At 40.1% G+C, this 20,466-nt stretch overlaps 2 protein-coding genes across 3 annotated transcripts in view; both read left to right on the top strand.

Annotated features, from left to right (window-relative positions):
* Window positions 1–11,059, top strand: part of LOC112068617 (histone H1-like protein HC2) — a 17,684-nt gene extending 6,625 nt beyond the window's left edge. For both annotated transcript variants that reach the window (XM_024135793.2, XM_070438228.1), the window contains exons 2-3: window positions 4,167–4,452; window positions 10,305–11,059. In XM_024135793.2, coding sequence (XP_023991561.1) covers window positions 4,179–4,452; window positions 10,305–10,663 — 633 coding nt within the window. In that variant the 5' untranslated portion in view covers window positions 4,167–4,178 and the 3' untranslated portion in view covers window positions 10,664–11,059. The remainder of the gene's footprint in view (window positions 1–4,166; window positions 4,453–10,304) is intronic.
* The window catches only part of LOC112068616 (glutamic acid-rich protein-like), an 82,307-nt gene that overhangs the window by 6,185 nt on the left and 55,656 nt on the right, over window positions 1–20,466 (top strand). The gene's annotated exons all lie outside the window — the stretch shown is intronic.

Genomic DNA, 20,466 nt, shown 5'->3' with positions numbered 1-20,466 from the left:
TTCATCAGACCAGAGGACATTTCTCCAAAAAGTATGATCTTTGTCCCCATGTGCAGTTGCAAACTGTAGTCTGGCTTTTTTATGGCGGTTTTGGAGCAGTGGCTTCTTCCTTGCTGAGCGGACTTTCAGGTTATGTCGCTATAGATACTTTTGTACCTGTTTCCTCCAGCATCTTCACAAGGTCCTTTGCTGTTGTTCTGGGATTGATTTGCACTTTTCGCACCAATGTACGTTAATCTCCAGGAGACAGAACGCGTCTCCTTCCTGAGCGGTATGACGGCTGAGTGGTCCCATGGTGTTTATACTTGCGTACTATTGACTGTACAGATGAACGTGATGAACATTCAGGCGTTTGGAAGGATGAACCAGACTTGTGGAAGTCTACAATTTTTGTCTGATTTCTTTAGATTTTCCCATGATGTCAATCAAAGAGGCACTGAGTTTGAAGGTAGGCCTTGAAATACATCCACAGGTACACCTCCAATTGACTCAAATGATGTCAAATAGCTTATCAGAAGCTTCTAAAGCCATGACATCATTTTCTAGAATTTTCCAAGCTGTTTAAAGGCACAGTCAACTTAGTGTATGTAAACTTCTGAGTCACTGAAATTGTGATACAGTGGATTATAAGTGAAATAATCTGTCTGTAAACAATTGTTGGAAAAATGTTCTTATGTCATGCACAAAGTAGATGTCCTAACCGACTTGCCAAAACTATAGTTTGTTAATTAACAATAAATTTGTGGAGTGGTTGAAAAACTCGTTTTAATGACTCCAACCTAAGTGTATGTAAACATCCGACTTCAACTGTATGTGTTCTGTTAGACAGGTAACTCTTTATCCACAATATAGCAGGGGGTGTAAAGCCATAACACATGTTTTTCCATCAGCAGACTATGATCGATAATGTCAAAAGCCTCACAGACGTGTAGCAAAACAGCACCCAAAATCTTTTTATCAGCAATTTCTCTCAGCCAATCATCAGTCATTTGTGTAAACGCTGTGCTTCTTAGGCTTTTTTTCCTTACTTTTAGCTTCCCTCCAGGCCTGAGGGCACACACTTTCTAGTAGGCTTACATTTAAAGATATGGCAAAAAGGAGTGGCAATATCATCCGGTATTATCCTCAGTAATGTTCCATCCAAGTTGTCAGATCCCGGTGGATTGTCATTGTTGATAGACAATTCTTTCCAATTCTTTCACAGCATGAGGTTGGTGCCTGAAACTGATCATTTGATACTGTAGAGCAGGGGTGTCAAAGTCAAATGGACGGAGGGCCAAATAAAAAATTTAGCTACAAGCCGAGGGCCGGACTGTTCGAATGTTCATTGAAAAATTTTTAAATGACGCATATAGTCTAGTGAACCTAATTGAACCTACTGAAAACCTAACAAATATATTCCAATATGATCAGATAAATAAAGCAATATTTTCTTATGGCTCTGTCAGTAATCTTTAATTTTCAACAGACACAAAAGACAAATTTCCTTTATATAAAAATCCCCATAACATGAACATTAAATGAAAGAAACCGGTATTCAAGGCACCATCAGTAGCCTATATTTTCTATTTTAGCAAAAGTGGGCTAAATTTACTTCAAAGAAAAAAACAATAATAGCAATTTTCTATCATCCACTCAACTGGAAATATTTTTAAATATAATTGGATTGAAATACAATAAAATAAAGAAACTGACGGTGCTCTCATCACAGCCAAGGAATATGCAATGAAATCTTTTCCCTTTTTCACAAGCTGCTCTTTTAGATTGATGGACAACTGGTCTACTCTCTCGGCAATGGTGTTTCTGCTCAGACTCACATTTAAAAAGAGTTGCCTTTTTTTCTGGGCAAACTTCGTCACAAACTTTAATCATGCAGTTTTTGATGAAATCCCCCTCCGTAAACGAGATTGAGGCCTCGTTTTAATTCCTCTGCCTTTTGTAGCCTTTGTTCCATGTCCATATTCTTGTTTTTGTCCGCGTGTTTCGTTTCATAATGTCGTCTCGATTATTACTCTTTCAGTACCGCCCACACTTTCTCCACACAGAAGACACACAGGTTTTCCAGCTACCTCCGTGAACATATACTCCGACTCCCACCTTGTTTGAAACCCCCGGTTCTCAGTGTCACCTTCCGTGCCATTTTTGATGGGTATCTGAAAGTTAATTTTACTGTGATGCTGACGACTGCTGTGCCAATAAATATTGAAATGAAGCAGCCTACTGCTCGGTGCGTCACCGTTGCATTGTGGGAAATGTAGTATTGGTGCGTGTAAAAGATCTGCGGGCTGCCGGCTTGCTGCGGTCTGCGGGCCGGTTCTAATAATAAATCAAGATCATCCCAGGGGCCGTAAAAAACCTTCTCGCGGGCCGGATGTGGCCCGCGGGCCTTGACTCTGACATATATGCTGTAGAGGTTAATGTGTTTGGACCCAGGAAGAATGGCTTGGCAGCAGTTAATCAAGTCTACATGAAAATGGCTAAAAAGCAAGGAGTGGCCTAATCAAAGTACAGACCAAATTCCAATTGAGATGTTGTGGCAGAACTTGAAATGAGCAGTGAATGCTTCGACACCCACACATGTCTCTTGAGTAAAGCAGTTCTGCATGCAAGAGTGGGCCAAAACTCCTCCACAGTGATGTGAGAGAACTATGGATGCAAGGACTGACCATCCACCATATCAAAATTGTAGTTTTAACCATGTTTTTTGAGGCTATACAACGGGTGTTTACATTTACAATGTTTACAAACATTGGAGTAAAACAAGCTTATATTTTGGGTTCTGATGGGCTACGACAGTTGAACTAAGCTCATGAAACATTTATAATTAATATTCTTCAAGAATCAATGCGTTTATATATACATATAATACGCCATTGAACGCAGAAACTACAGATTGCCCCTTTAAGTTTATCAAAGTGTGCAAGTTTCAACATGTGTCAGTTAGGCATATGGATTTTTTATTCAATTTTTTATTAGCACAAATTAGATTGAGCAATAAAAGCCCCACTCGTGGTCTTCTTAAATTAAAGTAGTTGTTGACATGATGGAGCACAATACCACGGAGGAGTTTAGAAGAGAGGAACTCCCTCAAACTTTTGTTCCATATGCTTTGATCCGTACTATGCAGCTGTTGGCAAGAGCACATTGTTCACTTGCTGTCCACAATGACAATGATTGATGGGCAGCTTAAACTTCTTCATTTCACCCATTTATTGGGTTAAAATACACATTTACGTTTGTCAACAGCCATCCACAACAACTATGGTCCCGTAAGATGCAGATAACAAAATGATACACCTTCCTAGGATTCTAGCTTTAAATAACGGTATAAGGACTGATATCTAGTCGAACTCATATTTCATGGACTATAATTAACATAGCCTGCTAACTTAGAGGGAAAAGTTGATGTAATGCCGGGCTGTTCCTGAAACATAGGCCAATCCTACTACCACGCCAACATGGCCTTCTTCACAACTTATCGGTCGGACTAATTGCGTTGATTTAATTTGTATTCCTCATTGCACTGCTGTCATCAAAAACCATCGCTTAGATGCGGTGTCCAGAGCGCAATAGAGCAACGCGTCGGAGTACCCCTGCTGCCCAATTTGGGCAGCCTTCCGCACCTCTGTGCGTTGTTTATTTCCGCCAGCAGAGGGCACACACTTAATATCTGAAATCTGTTGTGAATATATTGTAAAGTTTTTTAAAATGTAGAATTGCCTTCATTTTCCTGGACCCCAGGAAGAGTAGTTGCTGCCTTGGCAGGACCTAATGGGGAACCATAATAAACCCCAGGAAGAGTAGTTGCTGCCTTGGCAGGAACTAATGGATCCTTAATAAATACAAATACATTTCAGCTAAATGTTCCGATGTGGCTTATTGTTCCCTTGTTACAACTCGTATTGTATTAAACCTGATTTATTGTAACCTACCTTCTGTTACGCTTTCTGGACCTGAGTTTCCCCTATTACAGACAGATGCATTGACAGTCATTGGACTACCTACCTCCCAAATTCACATGGTGTCGTTGGTAGATGATAAAGTTTCACTCTTTCAAACAGGCTGAGTTAGTACTCAGGCTGAGTTAGTACAGCAGTGATCATTATTATACTACAGATGAAAAGGTAGTTGATGATATAGGTGTCTGATTCTTTTGTCCATGGCAGTGATRATCAACGATGGAGCAGGTGTTGGTTAASACTCTGGATGAGMTGACGAGTGACGAGATGAAGAGATTCCAGTGGCTCCTGATCAAGCACCAGAGGSYTYGCTATGAGCCCATCAYWAAAAGCGAGTTGGATCGCGACACAAGCAGGGAGAATACCGTGGAGCTGATGGTGAACAAATACAGAGAGAATGGGGCTCTGGGTGTTACAATTAATATCCTGAAGGACATGCACCAGAATAAACTTGCTGACAAGTTGAAGACAAAGGCAAACATTCTCAAAGGAGGTAAAATAGAATTTACAAATTACAGGTCATAGACACCTATGATGAAAATGATAGCTGAACATGACTGCCACATTATACTGGGACCGGATCATAGACAGAAACATYCAGCATCTTTAACGTGTGTATGTACYGTTCATTAAATTATTGGCACCCTGTTCAATACGTCACCTTGCAAGGATAATGGCACAGAGCCTTTTTCTAAAATGTTTTATGAGATTGGAGAACACATTGGGAGAGATCTTAGACCGTTCCTCCATAGATAATATTTCCAGATCTGTGATGTTCTTCATCTGCGTTTAAGGACGTGTCCTCTTCAGTTCAAACCACATGTTTTCAATGAGGTTCAAGTCTGAAGACTGAGATGACAATTTCAAAATATTCATTTTGTGGTCAATTAACCATTTTCTTAATATATATATATAGTACCATTCAAAAGTTTGGACACAGCAACTCATTCCAGTTTTTTTTTACTATTTTCTACATTGTAGAATGATAGTGAAGACATCAAAACACACACACACACACTACCGGTCAAAAGTTTTAGAACACCTACTCATTCAAGGGTTTTTCTTTATTATTACTAATTTCTACATTGTAGAATAGTAGTGAAGACAAAACTATGAAACAACTCATGGAATCATATGGTAACGAAAAAAGTGTTTAACAAATCAAAATATATTTGAGATTTGAGATTCTTCAAAGTAGCCACCCTTTGCATTGATGACAGCTTTGCACACTCTTGGCATTCTCTCAACCAGCTTCACCTGGAATGCTTTTCCAACAGTCTTGAAGGGGTTCCCACATATGCTGAGCACTTGTTGGCTGCTTTTCCTTCACTCTGAGGTCCGACTCATCCCAAACCATCTGAATTTGGTTGAGGTTGGGGGATTGTTGAGGCCAGGTTATCTGATGCACCACTCCATCACTCTACTTTGTGTTCAAATAGTCCTTACACAGCCTGGAGGTGTGTTGGGTCATTGTCCTGTTGTAAAACAAATGATAGTCCCACTAAGCGCAAACCAGATGGGATGGAGTTTCACTGCAGAATGCTGTGGTAGCCATGCTGGTTAAGTGTAACCTTGAATTCTAAATAAATCACTGACAGTGTCACCAGCAAAGCACCCCCGGACCATAACACCTCCTCCATGCTTTACGGTGGGAACCACACTTGCGGAGATCAACCGTTCACCCACACCGCGTCTCACAAAGACACAGCGGTTGGAACCAAAAATCTCAAATTTAGACTCCAGACCAAAGGACAAATTTCCACCGGTCTAATGTCCATTGCTTGTGTTTCTTGGCCCAAGCAAGTCTCTTCTTATTATTGGTGTCCTTTAGTAGTGGTTTCTTTGCAGCAATTCGACCATGAAGGTCTGATTCACACAGTGATTCACACAGTCTCCTCTGAACTCTGAAGCATTTATTTGGGCTGCAATTTCTGATGCTGGTAACTCTAATGAACTTATCCTCTGCAGCAGAGGTAACTCTGGGTCTTTCATTCCAGTGGTGCTCCTCATGAGAGCCAGTTTCATCATAGCGCTTGATGGTTTTTGCGACTGCACTTGAAGGAACTTTAAAAGTTCTTGAAATGTTCCGTATTGACTGACCTTCATGTCTAAAAGTAATAATAGACTTTCATTTCTCWTTGCTTATTTGAGCTGTTCTTGCCATAATATGGACTTTGTCTTTTAACAAATAGGGCTATCTTCTGTACACTCACCCTTCCTTGTCACAACACAACTGATAGGCTCAAACACATTAAGAAGGGAACAAATTCCACAAATTTACTTTTAAGAAGGCACACCTAATTAATTTAGATGCATTCCAGGTGACTACCTCATGAAGCTGGTTGAGAGAATGCCTAGTGTGTGCAAAGCTGTCATCAAGGCAAAGGGCGGCTATTTGAAGAATCTCAAATATAAAATATATTTAGATTTGTTAAACACTTTTTTGGTTACTACATTTCATATGTGTTAGTTAATAGTTTTGATATCTTCACTATTATTCTACAATGTAGAAAATAGTAAAAAATAAAGAAAAACCCTTGAATGAGTAGGTGTTCTAAAACTTTTGACAGGTAGTGTGTATATATATACAAAAGTATCTGGACACCCCTTCAAATTAGTGGAATCGGCTATTTCAGCCACACCCGTTGCTGACGGGCGTATAAAATATATCACACAGCCATGCAATCTCCATAGACAAACATTGGGAGTAGAATGGCCTTACTGAAGAGCTCAGTGACTTTCAACGTGTCACCGTCATAGGATGCCACTTTTCCCACAAATTACTGCCCTGGTAGAGCTTCCCCGGTCAACTGTAAGTGTTTTTATTGTTAAGTGGAAACGTGTAGGAGCAACAACGGCTCAGCCGCGAAGTGGAAGGCCACACAACAAGCTCACAGAACGGGACCGCCGAGTGCTGAAGCGCGTATTGCGTAAAAATCACCTTTTCTCAGTTGCAACACTCTACCGAGTTCCAAACTGCCTCTGGAAGTATCGTCAGCACAATAACTGTTTCATGAAATGGGTTTCCATTGCCGAGCAGCCGCACACAAGCCTAAGATCAACATCAGATAATTGCCAAGATAATCCATCCACCTGACAGGTGTGGCATATCAAGAAGCAGATTAAACAGCATGATTGTTACACAGGTGCACCTTGTGCTGAGGACAGTAAAAGGTCACTCTAAAATGTCACACAACACAATGTCACAGATGTCTCAAGTTTTGAGGTAGCGTGTGCAATTGGCATGCTGACTGCAGGAATGTCACCAGAGCTGTTGCCAGAGAATTTAATGTTCATTTCTCTACCATAAGCCTCCACCAATGCCGTTTTAGACAATTTGGCAGTACGTTCAACCGGCCTAACAACCTCAGACCACGTGTAACCACTCAAGCCTAGGACCTCCACATCCGGCTTCTTCAGCTGTGGGATCGTCTTCCATAGATTAGGGCCAAATTTATTTATTTRAATTGACTGATTTCCTTATATGAACTGTAACTCAGTCAAATTTGGCTTAACAAATTACATATGTTATATCGCTGTGTGAATAGGGGGTTGAATTATTTTTTAATGACTTCCTCTGTCCTCCATAAATATAATATCCGTAAGCTCCCTCAGTTAAGTATTGAATTTCGAGCACAGATTAAACTACAAAGACCAGGGAGCTATTTGAAAAGCCTCATAAAGAAGAACAGTGATTTGGTAGATGACAATAACAAATCTGACATTGAATATATCTTTAAGTATGGTCAAGTTCATAATTATGATGTGGATGATTTATTAAACCACCCAGACACATTAAATATGCAGTACTCCTTCTGAACTGAGCTGCAGAACAGGAAGTAAACTGCTTATGGATGTCACCATGAGGCCATTGGTGATTTTAAAACAGTTAGAGTTCAATGTGATTAGGAGACAACTGAGGATGTCAACAATATTTGTAGTGACTCCACAATAATGACCTAAATGACAGAGTGAAAAGAAGAATACAAATATTAGAATAAAAATATTTCAACATCCAAATGTGTCAAGAAGGCTCTAAAGTAATACTGCAAAAAACCACGGCAAAGGAATACACTTTTTGCCTTAAATGCAAAGCCTTATGTTTTGGGGGCAAATCCAAAACAACACATCACTGAGTAACTGCCTCCATATTTTCAAGCATGGTGGTGGGGGCTGCATCATGGCATGGTTATGCTTAAAATCGGCAAAGACAGGAGTTTTTCAGGATGAAAGAAATTAGATGGAGCTAAGCACAGGCAAATCCTAGAGTTTAACCTGCTTCAGTCTGCTTTACACCAGACATTGGGAGATGCTGAATTCACCTTCCAGCAGGACAATAACCTATAACATGAAGCCAAATCTGCACTGGGTTGCTTACCAAGAAGACAGTGATGTTCCTGAGTGGTCAAGTTTTGACTTCAATCTGTTTGAAAATCTATGACCAGACTTGAACATTTCGGTCTAGCCATGATCCTCAACCCCTTAACCTTTTTTTTAAGAATAATGGCCAGATATTGCACAATCAGTGTGCAAAGCACATGAGACTTACCCAAGAAAGCTCACCGCTGTAGTCGCTGCCAGAGGTGATTCTAACATGTATTGAGTCAGAAGGTTGATACTTATCATCAAGGTATATTAGTGTTTTCTTTCTCTTAATCTAAAAAATTATATATATATTTTTTTTCACTTTGACATTACAGAGTATTTTTTGTAGATAGTTGACAAGATATGACAATTAAATCAATTTTAATCCCATTTTCTTACACGGGGTGTAGATTCTCTATAGGCACTGTATGGCTGCAGGAAATATTTTGTTTTTGTTACAGGTTTAATTTTAAATGATAACAAGCCACTGCAAAGGTGACTTAGTTTAGTTGATTCATTTGACCATTAAAAAAAACAATCACACATAAACTTAAGCCATATATGCATATCGAGGATAAAAACACAAATACAGTCTGTACTTATTTCCATTGTTAAATCATGGAGGAAAACACACAATAAAGTCTGGGACTTATTTCCATTGTGGTCCTCTTGAAACAGATGACTAGGCAAGATCCAACACGGTTGAACACAGTGTGACAGAGAGATAATAAAACATAAAAACAAAGAAAAGAATATCTATCTCATCATTGCAGTTACATCGTAAGGTACATTCAAATAAACACAGAAGACATCAAACAGTGTTTTTACTCTATTTTTAAAGCTGCCCAGAGAGAACGTTGTTTTTATGGGCAGAGGCAACTCATTCCACTCTGGGGCTCCAGTATACAAGACAGTACCTTTCCCCGCATTACACTGATCTGGTGCTGTGATGTGTGGATCCCTAACATGGGAAGGGATATTGGTTAGATACTGGGCACAGCATAAATACTCCTGTAAACAGACCCAATCTAATCTGGGACACCCTAGCCTCAACAGGCAGCCAGTTGAGTTTCTGAAAGCAGCTCTATGTGGGTACGTGGACTCCCCTTCAATACTACCCTGATCAGCTTATTCTGGGCTATCTGGAGCTTCCCTTCAGAAGCTTAGATAAGCCCCAGGAAGTACTAGCGTAGTCAAAAGCATGAATTGAGGGCTGGTGGCTAGCAGTCCTTATCAAGCAGCTTGGACTTTCTAGCCAAAAACATAGTCCAGTCATTAACCTTCCCTAGCACTTTAGTGGACATTCTCACCTCCCAAGATTCATCAAGGATACATCCCAGGTAGCTAACAGAGGTTTTAGTAGTCAGCACCTCACCCCCTAACTGCACTCTGCTTTCAGAGGACCTACACAATTTAAGTCTGGACCCAAAAATATTGCAGAGATAGCTTATTATCTCCAAGCCATTTGCTAATGTTGTAGCTCGCTGTGTAAGTATGCTCTCCAACATAGTTTTACTTTTATGAGACACCAGAAGTGTAGAGTCATCCGCATAAAGGAAAAGAGGGAACGAATAAGCACTCTTCATATTGTTTATAGACAGTAAAAACAGTAGAGGCCCAAGCACACTCCCCTGCGGAACGCCACAACTCATTGGTCTTTCCTGAGACAGTGAACAATTAACCTCTACCACTTGCTCCCTACCTGACAGTTGACTTTACCCAGAGAGATTCTGCTTTACCCCAGTGCCTCCATTTAGGAGATTAGGAGACAGTGGTTAACTGTATCAAGAGCCTCTTCGTAGGCAAGCAGTACCTTGTCATACAGAGATTTTCCTCGTCAATCTCTTTCCTGATGAAGTCAGTCAAGTAAAGTAGACATTAATCAGTGGTGTAAGTTTTTCTAAACCCCGACTGAAAATCATACATTAGACTTTGTTTGTTGACATATTCATAAATCTGCTCATGTACATCTCTCGACAGCGGATAGGAACACTGCAAAGAAGAGCATTGCTGTGAAGAGCACTGCAAAGGAGAGCACTGCAAAGGAGAGCACTGCGGCAAAGAGCACTGCAAAGGAGAGCACTGGCATTGTGCTGAAGAGACCTGCCAAGGAGACACCAGCGGCAAAGGGCACTGCGGCGAAGAGCACTGCGGTGAAGAGCACTGTGGCGAAGAGCACTGCGGTGAAGAGCACTGCAAAGGAGAACACTGCGGCAAAGAGCACTGCAAAGAAGACCACTGCCACTGTGGCGAAGAGCACTGCAAAGAAGACCACTGCCGCTACGTTGAAGAGACCTGCAAAGGGGAGCAGTGAGGCGAAGAGACCTAAGCTGTTGTAGATCAATAGAATGGGCCCATATGGCATACTTTCTTTTAGACCGGTTTACAATTAATAATGATATTTCATAGGATTTCACTTTTCTTTTACATACTGTATTTTCTTAAGCTTTTCTCTGAATTTTTTGCATTTTACAACCATGACAATGAAGTAAAAATTATAATTTTCAAGAATTGGTAGTTAGACATTTTCTCATATGCTCTTCAGAACATAAAATACGCAATAAAAAAATACTAACCGATGTCAGCAAGGCTCGATAAACAGGGCTGCCCGCTGGAAACCCTCCAGACCAGTCGATCATCCCCGTCAGTCGCCCGCTTGGGCCAGTGAAAAGTATATTGTAATAATGCTTTTTTTTWATCTAGGTTATATAGCTGATTAAAAAAAGTTTCCCGAAGCTGTTTGTTCATACATCGATTATTTTTCACATGTGCTGCACACATAGACTATAATCTGTCGAGCAGAGAGAAAGCGCGCAGCTCTCAAACAACAAAATTGTCAAAGGCTCCAGCCACCCAAATCATAGACTGTTTTCTCTGCTACCACACTGCAAGTCGTACCGTATGGAGCCAGATAGCTGCCAAAGGTTGAACGTAGGTATCGTTAGGATCGTAAGAAAATCCATACGGAAATTGTTAGGATCGTAAGAAAAGTCATGCGTGAAACATGAAACGTAACCGTTAAATTAGATCTGTAAACGTACAAATGTTACGACTTTGAATGAACATTTACACGTTCAATTCTTACTTTACATCTCCCTTTACTCGGTTACAGATATATTTTATATACATAAAGGCTTTTGTCAGGAATGTGTCATCTGCAAAGGACATGGACCGAACGTAGCTAGTCCAAGTTAGCTAGTCAATCAAGCATCTCTAGCCCAGACGTTAGAGGTGCTCTGCAGCTTCCGGGTTTCGTTTCCAAAATAAAAGTCTAAAGCTTGTTTTAAAACGGCATTCGATAACGACGTTATACTACTAAGCTTGGGCTTAGTATAGGCTTAGGCATTCAACAAATGACTTGTGAGAATACCACTATAAAGACACAGAAGACCCTTGTCTAGAAAAACCGTCTGAGCTGCAAAACAGAAAGTAAATATGATTTAGGCTAGGCCTATTCCACTATCTAAATATGCCATGCTGTTGTGCTATTTAATGGCCATATAATTTCATAATTTATTTTTATATCTGWGTGGGGCTACTGTGGTGATCATGTAACCTAATGAATCACACTTGTTCCAGTATTTAGGAGCACGGATTGTAGGTCTTATACTAGGCCTTTTGACTGTTGCATTTGCAAACTCCACTCTGTATGGAGGCTTGTTAAAGCCATTTGCTTTGCACAACCCCATCCCACAGAGGCTATATCCATATCAATAAATGAGACAAAACTAAATGTTGATTAAGTCTTGGCTATAACCAGCTATAAAACACAGAGTTCTAAAACGATTCTGCCAGACACCATCACCCTAAATGATAGCTTAAATTGTAATGGCTACAAGTTGAATGCCTATATTTATTTAATTTAATTAAACATTGAATTATTAAAGTGATAGGCTAAAGAACTTTGGAGAATTTAGATCGTTTTTTAATACACACATGGATTTCAATAAACAAATGGATAAGACTGTTCTATTCTCTTGCAGTATGTATTTACATTTACATTTAAGTCATTTAGCAGACGCTCTTATCCAGAGCGACTTACAAATTGGTGCATTCACCTTATGATAWCCAGTGGAATATGTATGACATGCATACTGATATTAATGATCTGCTGTCTAAGGAGTATGCTGACACTTATTGATATTCTACAGATATGGCAGCTACAGTGCATTTGGAAAGTATTCAGACTTTRTCCCTTGACATTTTGTTACGTTACAGCCTTATTCTAAAATGTATTAAATTGTTTTTTTCCCCTCATCAATTTACACACAATAGACCATAATAACAGGTCTCTCCAGATATGTTAGATCGGATTCAAGTCCGGGCTCTGGCTGGGCCACTCAAGGACATTTAGAGACTTGTCCCGAAGCCACTCCTGCGTTGTCTTGGCTGTGTGCTTAGGGTCATTGTCCTGTTGGAACCTTCACCCCAGTCTGAGGTCCTGAGAGCTCTGGAGGATCTCTGTGTACTTTACTCCGTTCATCTTTCCCTCGATCCTGACTATTCTACCTGTCCCTGCCGCTGAAAAACATCCCCACAGCATGATGCTGCCACCACGCTTCACTGTAGGGATGGTGCCAGGTTTCCTCCAGACGTGACGCTTGGCATTCAGGCCAAATAGTTCAATGTTGGTTTCATCAGACCAGAGCATCTTGTTTCTCATGGTCTGAGAGTTCTTTTGGCAAACTTCAAGCAGGSTGTCATGTACCTTTTACTGAGGAGTGGCTTCGGTCTGGCCACTCTACCATAAAGGCTTGATTGGTGGAGTGCTGCAGAGATGGTTGTCCTTCTGGAAGGTTCTCCCATCTCCACAGAGGAACTCTGGAGCTCTGTCAAAGTGACCATCGTGTTTTTGGTCACCTCCCTGACCAAGGCCCTTCTCCCCCGATTGCTCAGTTTACCCGGGCGGCCAGCTCTAGGAAGAGTCTTGGTGGTTCCAAATTTCTTCCATTTAAAAATGATGGAGTCCACTGTGTTCTTGGGAACCTTCAATGCTGCAGACATTTTTTGGTCTGCAGATCTGTACCTCGACACAATCCTGTCTCAGAGCTCTACGGACAATTCCTTTGACCTCATGGATTGGTTTTTGCTCTGACATGCATTGTCAACTGTGGGACCTTATATAGACAGGTTTGTGCCATTTTCAAATCATGTCCAATCAATTGAATTGACCACAGGTGGATTCTAAAAAAGTGTAGAAACATCTCAAGGATGATCAATGGAAACAAGGTAAACCTGAGCAAAATGTTGAGTCTCATAGCAAATGGTCTWAATGCTTATGTAAATAAGGTATTTCTGTTTTTTATTTTTAATAAATTTGCTAAAAAATCTATAAACTTGTTTTTGTTTGTCAATGTGGAGTATTGTGTGTAGATTGTAGAATAAGGCTGTAAAGTAACAACATGTTGAAAAAGTAAAGGGGCCTGAATTCTTTCCGAATGCACTGTACRTTTCAGACAGAGGCTGACTTGCCTCCCTCTAACAGGGATTATTGTATTGTGGAAACGCAGTCAGACACAATGCAGTTCACTGGGTCCTCAGCCTGACTGTTTCATCATATACAATACTATTTTCACCGACATGCATAAAGCCATCTGGTTGAGGGAGCTCTACTAGTGTCCAATATGGTGTGGATGACCGTCTGATTACAGACTGCTTTAGGGGATCTGACCCATCAAAGGCCACACAAACTTCAAGGTGATCTCGATTCAGATGCCTGATCTCTCCTCCTCGCTGTGAGCAGGCCTCATCTGGAGAGGAGCTGCCACAGTGTCTTGTTGAGCAACTAGTGTAACATGTAAAAACCATAGAGAGCGATGAGATTTCAGAGTAGAGGTYAAGATGTCTACGTGTATTCAACTGAACTGCTGCACAAGCAGCTTTGTGTTCCCTCAACCAGTTTACTACTTACCTCGTTCTTTTCACCAGCAAGGTGTATGGCTCATAAAGATGTTGAGATTGTTAAGCCTAAAGAACACCCTTACTTGCGATGAGACTCTTGCAGTGATCCGGATCTTTCTGCATATATGCCACTTGTTCAAGAGGTAAAGTGGGAAGAATTTTTTTAATTTATTTTTTTAAGTTAAGTTACTGATTGCATGCCCATGAGCAGAAGGAACACACTGAATGCCAAGGATCATATCTACATGGAAACAGAGCGGAACAAGCAGAATATCCTTTARACCGGCACTTATTGGTACCTGGGGATTTTATCCAGCAGGACACCAAGGTCAATTAAGTGTTGTTGTATGAGGGAGTTGAAGCAGTTAATAAGATGATGTGGGTTCATAGCTGTCTCCCACATCATGATAGTACTGTATACATGAAAGGACTTATGAATGTAAAGAAATGGGTGACATAACTGAAAAGACTGTAAAAAATGAACTGAATGTAAAAGTAAATATTAAAATCATTTTGGTAGGAACTGGAAGACAAATATTTTTAATACATAACGTCCATACTACCAATAATGTTTTGGTTAGACAATTTGTGATTAACTATTTAAGTGTTACTAATTTAGCCTTTTCTGAAGTCTTCTGTGTTTAATTGGCAACTTCAGCTGCAGTAGCCAGTTACCCTGGAATTCGAGTGGCAGATACTGGCTGGATGGTCCACGTACAGCATTTTTTGGGGGGGGAAACCCACACATAGGGTTTTCTATGCCTGTCCATGAAGCTGGCTAGCCATTTTAGTTTCAAGACTTGTGAATCTTGTTAACTATAGATATAGCTAACACTGACAGTCAAAAATGTTACGTTTAGTATGCAAATGTTATCAAACCAAACTAAAACATATGTTCAGTAAAGATWATTATTATTCATGTACGGTAGAAAAACGCCATGAGGGAAGGGCACTGTTTGTGGCAGGGACGTCAGATAGCGCCTGCCTATTAATGCATTCAAAGTGAAGTAAATGAGTTATCTAATTAACTTTATCAACAGGCAAGCTGGACCTGGAAATGATATCGAGGTCATGACCAGGGCACTGCTGAATGCCATCTCCCAAAACGTAAACAAAACGTTCCTTAACACTGTACCACCACAACAACCACCACCACCACAACACGGTGTCGATCGAGAGATGGTCAAGGTAAAACAAATCTATATGCGAGGGCATTTAGCTAGTGTAGTTATGTCATAATTACATGCATGTTTTGAAATGATTTGATTTGCTTCCGGATCATTTGCAGAGCAACATGCCAATGTTTTGCCTCTTAGCATTCAGAACAGCCCTGAAGTCACAGCATCCATCTACACAGTCAAACTAGAATTACTGTTGGGTTTTCTAATGACCAGTGTTTTACTTGATGTCTTACCCTTTTTGCATTTGGGATTGATTTCATGTAATCAGTTGATCATGTAGCAATATTTATAGATTTTCTTTCTCCAGGTCTTTCCCTTCCGTCTTCAGGCGGGAGTCGGGTGGAGTTGCCAGAGTCAAACAATGCATTTCCTCTCCCAAAACTACACAATCAACAGTGGTCGCAGTGCATTTTCTGGCTTGTAAGACTGAGAAGACCACCAAAACATTAGATGAGCTTGCTGTAATGCAGGCAGGGTTAGGCAACAGATCAATCACAGTCTGTGATGACAGTTCTCGTGCAGAGGTAAGGTAAATGCACCGTGTTTCATTGTTCTCCACAACAAATTTAATTCAATTAAGTTTAATTGAGGAAACCTAGCTGTGAAAAACATGCTTGATTGTAAATTCTTTGCTTTAATATCAAGCCTTTTAGAGAGTACCCCAGAATAACCTCAATCTCTTTTAGATATCAACTGTTAGAGAGGTACCCCAGAATAACCTCAATCTATTTTAGATATCAAGCCTGTTAGAGAGGTACCCCAGAATAACCTCAATCTCTTTTAGATATCAAGCCTGTTAGAGAGTCCAGTCTCAATCTCTTTTAGATATCAAGCCTGTTAGAGAGGTACCCCAGAATAACCTCAATCTCTTTTAGATATCAAGCCTGTTAGAGAGGTACCCAGAATAACCTCAATCTCTTTTAGATATCAAGCCTGTTAGAGAGGTACCCAGAATAACCTCAATCTCTTTTAGATATCAAGCCTGTTAGAGAGAGTACCCCAGAATAACCTCCAATCTCTTTTTAGATATCAAGCCTGTTAGAGAGGTACCCCAGAATAACCTCAATCTCTTTTAGATATCAAGCCTGTTAGAGAGGTACCCCAGAATAACCTCGGTCTCAGGCAGTTGGTTCTACAAGTCATCAGGTAAGAATTGCATAGCATTGAGGTTTGTTTGGTAAAGGCACACTTCACTCTATGTAAAAAATCTTTCCCACCTATAAATGTGTTAAATATTATTCAGGTTATTCCGCATATGTTATCACTTTAATGGAGGCTAGTGGGGTCCAGCAGTCAGATGTACATAATGTGATACTACTTTGTAGTTGATAACCCRAACAGGTGGTCAGTTGGCGCCGCCAAGTGGTGGGAGTATGTGTGCAGCTAATTCCACAATCAGTGTAAGGATTGTGCTCTTTAGAGGTAGGAAATATTTTCCTACAATACTGGCCGTGGCAATTTATCAGTTTAGTGAATTCAGCGGAATATGTAAAAAAAAAAAACATTTATAATATCTACACCTATTTTTTTGTGCAATCATCCCTTAAAACAAATGTCTAAAGGAGAGAAGCTGGCAAACTGCGCTTTCCATCGTCAAAACTGCTTATTTACTCTTTAGTGCATACCACACGTTCCTCTGGCAAAATGCACCTTGTCTATGCCAGAAAAAGGCGCAAACAGCTTTGTATATCACGGCCTGAGTTTTCTTAGTTTCAAATACCAGGTGCATATAAGCAGGGGCATACCTTAAGGTGGCGTTGTAGTGCCCCGGCCCCTGTATTTTGATGTTCTTTTGTTTTTCAAAAAGGAGGACCCGGTATCCGATGGCTACTCTGGGAGAATCCTGCGATCGGCCTGAAGTGGTGGAAAGACCATTGTCTACATTGAAAAAAATCGACACAAGTCCTCTCCCACCAGATGCACCCAAGTTTGCTAGAATGCCCAAGGGAAATTGCCACAAGTGTGGTAAACTAATGCCTCTACAGCTGCTGACAGTCCATGTACAGTCCTGTGGGTCACATGATTGACTAACTACCTGCCTGGCTGACCAGTGGCGCTCTCGTGCACTTATTAGTCAGTAGTCACTTCATTAGTCAGTAGTCTTCATTAGTCAGTAGTCACTTCATTAGTAGTAGTCACTTCATTAGTCCTTAGTCACTTCATTAGTCCTTAGTCACTTCATTAGTCAGTAGTCACTTCATTAGTCAGTAGTCACTTCATTAGTCAGTAGTCACTTCTTGTCAGTAGTCATTCAGTCAGTAGTCACTTCATTAGTCCTTAGTCACTTCATTAGTCAGTAGTCGCTTCATTAGTCAGTAGTCATTATTAGTCAGTAGTCACTTCATTAGTCCGTAGTCACTTCATACTTAGTCATTCATGACTAGTCACTTCATTAGTCTTAGTCACTTCATTAGTCCAGTAGTCATTCATTAGTCACCTTAAGTCACTTTCATTAGTCCTTAGTCACTTCTTAGTCACTTCATTAGTCAGTAGTCACTTCATTAGTCTTAGTCACTTCATTAGTCCTTAGTCACTTCATTAGTCAGTGTCACTCATTAGTCAGTAGTCACTTCATTAGTCAGTAGTCACTTCATTATCAGTAGTCATTCATTAGTCCTTAGTCACTTCATTAGTCAGTGGTCACTTCATTGTCAGTAGTACTTCATTAGTCAGTAGTCACTTCATTAGTCAGTAGTCACTTCATTAGTCCTTTAGTCACTTCATTAGTCCTTAGTCACTTCATTAGTCAGTAGTCACTTCATTAGTCGTATAGTCATGTCCTTAGTCACTTCATTAGTCAGTAGTCACTTCATTAGTCAGTAGTCACTTCATTAGTCAGTAGTCACTTCATTAGTCAGTAGTCACTTCATTAGTCCTTAGTCACTTCATTAGTCCTTAGTCACTTCATTAGTCGTAGTCACTTCATTAGTCAGTAGTCACTTCATTAGTCCTAGTCACTTCATTAGTCAGTAGTCACTTCATTAGTCAGTAGTCACTTCATTAGTCAGTAGTCACTTCATTAGTCAGTAGACACTTCATTAGTCCTTAGTCACTTCATTAGTCCTTAGTCACTTCATTAGTCAGTAGTCACTTCATTAGTCAGTAGTCACTTCATTAGTCAGTATCACTTCATTAGTCAGTAGTCACTTCATTAGTATTAGTCAGTAGTCACTTCATAGTCAGTATCATTAGTCGTAGTCACTTCATTAGTCCTTAGTCACTTCATTAGTCAGTAGTCACTTCATTAGTCTTAGTCACTTCATTAGTCAGTAGTCACTTCATTAGTCAGTAGTCACTTCATTAGTCAGTAGTCGCTTCATTAGTCAGTAGTCACTTCATTAGTCAGTAGTCACTTCATTAGTCAGTAGTCACTTCATTAGTCCTTAGTCCTTCATTAGTCAGTAGTCACTTCATTAGTCAGTAGTCCTTCATTAGTCCTTAGTCACTTCATTAGTCAGTAGTGCATTCATTAGTCCTTAGTCACTTCATTAGTCCTTAGTCACTTCCTTAGTCACTTCATTAGTCAGTAGTCACTTCATTAGTCAGTAGTCACTTCATTAGTCAGTAGTCACTTCATTAGTCCTTAGTCACTTCATTAGTCAGTAGTCACTTCATTAGTCCTTAGTCACTTCATTAGTCCTTAGTCACTTCTTATCTTCATTAGTCAGTAGTCACTTCATTAGTCAGTAGTCATTTCATTAGTCAGTAGTCACTTCATTAGTCCTTAGTCACTTCATTAGTCAGTAGTCACTTCATTAGTCCTTAGTCACTTCATAGTCCTTAGTCATTCACTTCAGTCAGTAGTCCTTCATTAGTCCTTAGTCACTTCATTAGTCAGTAAGTCACTTCATTAGTCATTAGTCACTTCATTAGTCCTTAGTCACTTCATTAGTCCTTAGTCACTTCATTAGTCAGTAGTCACTTCATTAGTCAGTAGTCACTTCATTGTCAGTAGTCACTTCATTAGTCCCAGTAGTCACTTCATTAGTCAGTAGTCACTTCATTAGTCCTTAGTCACTTCATTAGTCCAGTAGTCACTTCATTAGTCAGTAGTCAGTTCATTAGTCAGTAGTCACTTCATTAGTCAGTAGTCACTTCATTAGTCGTAGTCATTTCATTAGTCAGTAGTCACTTCATTAGTCCCAGTAGTCACTTCATTAGTCAGTAGTCACTTCATTCCAGTAGTCACTTCATTAGTCAGTAGTCACTTCATTGTCCTTAGTCACTCATTAGTCCTTAGTCACTTCCTTAGTCACTTCATTAGTCCTTAGTCACTTCATTAGTCAGTGTCACTTCATTAGTCCTTAGTCACTTCATTTAGTCATTAGTCACTTCATTAGTCAGTAGTCACTTCATTAGTCAGTAGTCACTTCATTAGTCAGTAGTCACTTCATTAGTCAGTAGTCACTTCATTAGTCGTAGTCACTTCATTAGTCATAGTCACTTCATTAGTCAGTAGTCACTTCATTAGTCCTTAGTCACATCATTAGCCAGTAGTCACTTCATTAGTCCTTAGTCACTTCATTAGTCAGTAGTCACTTCATTAGTCAGTAGTCACTTCATTAGTCAGTAGTCACTTCATTAGTCAGTAGTCACTTCATTAGTCATAGTCACTTCATTAGTCAGTAGTCACTTCATTAGTCAGTAGTCACTTCATTAGTCAGTAGTCATTGTTTCTAATGGAAGTTGTGATTTCATTTGGCAACGCTACTAGTCTCCACATGGTTTCAAGCACAGAGGCCAAAACTGACAAATTATGTGCAATAAACTGTGAGCGGAGTGGTCAGTCTGGTTTACCAGGCTAAGTAAAGCTGTGTTTTCACTATTAACTCTACCCCGACAGGTACAGGCATCGTGTCCCACCTGTCTGAAAATGTATCCCGTCGCTAACCTTGAGGCTCATGACAGTTATTTGTGAGAGATAATGTATGGCGTCATCACACACAAGATAGTGTTTATTGAAAGGCAGATTTTCCCTTTATAATGACAGACTTTTAAAAAATGTAGAACCGAAGTGCAAGATGGATGGTAAGATGATAAGAAAGTCATAAAGGGATTTA

Source organism: Salvelinus sp. IW2-2015, unplaced genomic scaffold (genome assembly GCF_002910315.2).
Source record: "Salvelinus sp. IW2-2015 unplaced genomic scaffold, ASM291031v2 Un_scaffold609, whole genome shotgun sequence".
Taxonomy (NCBI): Eukaryota; Metazoa; Chordata; class Actinopteri; order Salmoniformes; family Salmonidae; genus Salvelinus; species Salvelinus sp. IW2-2015.
The sequence above is the reverse complement of the archived record's forward strand: the minus strand, read 5'-3'. Positions and strand labels throughout refer to the sequence as shown.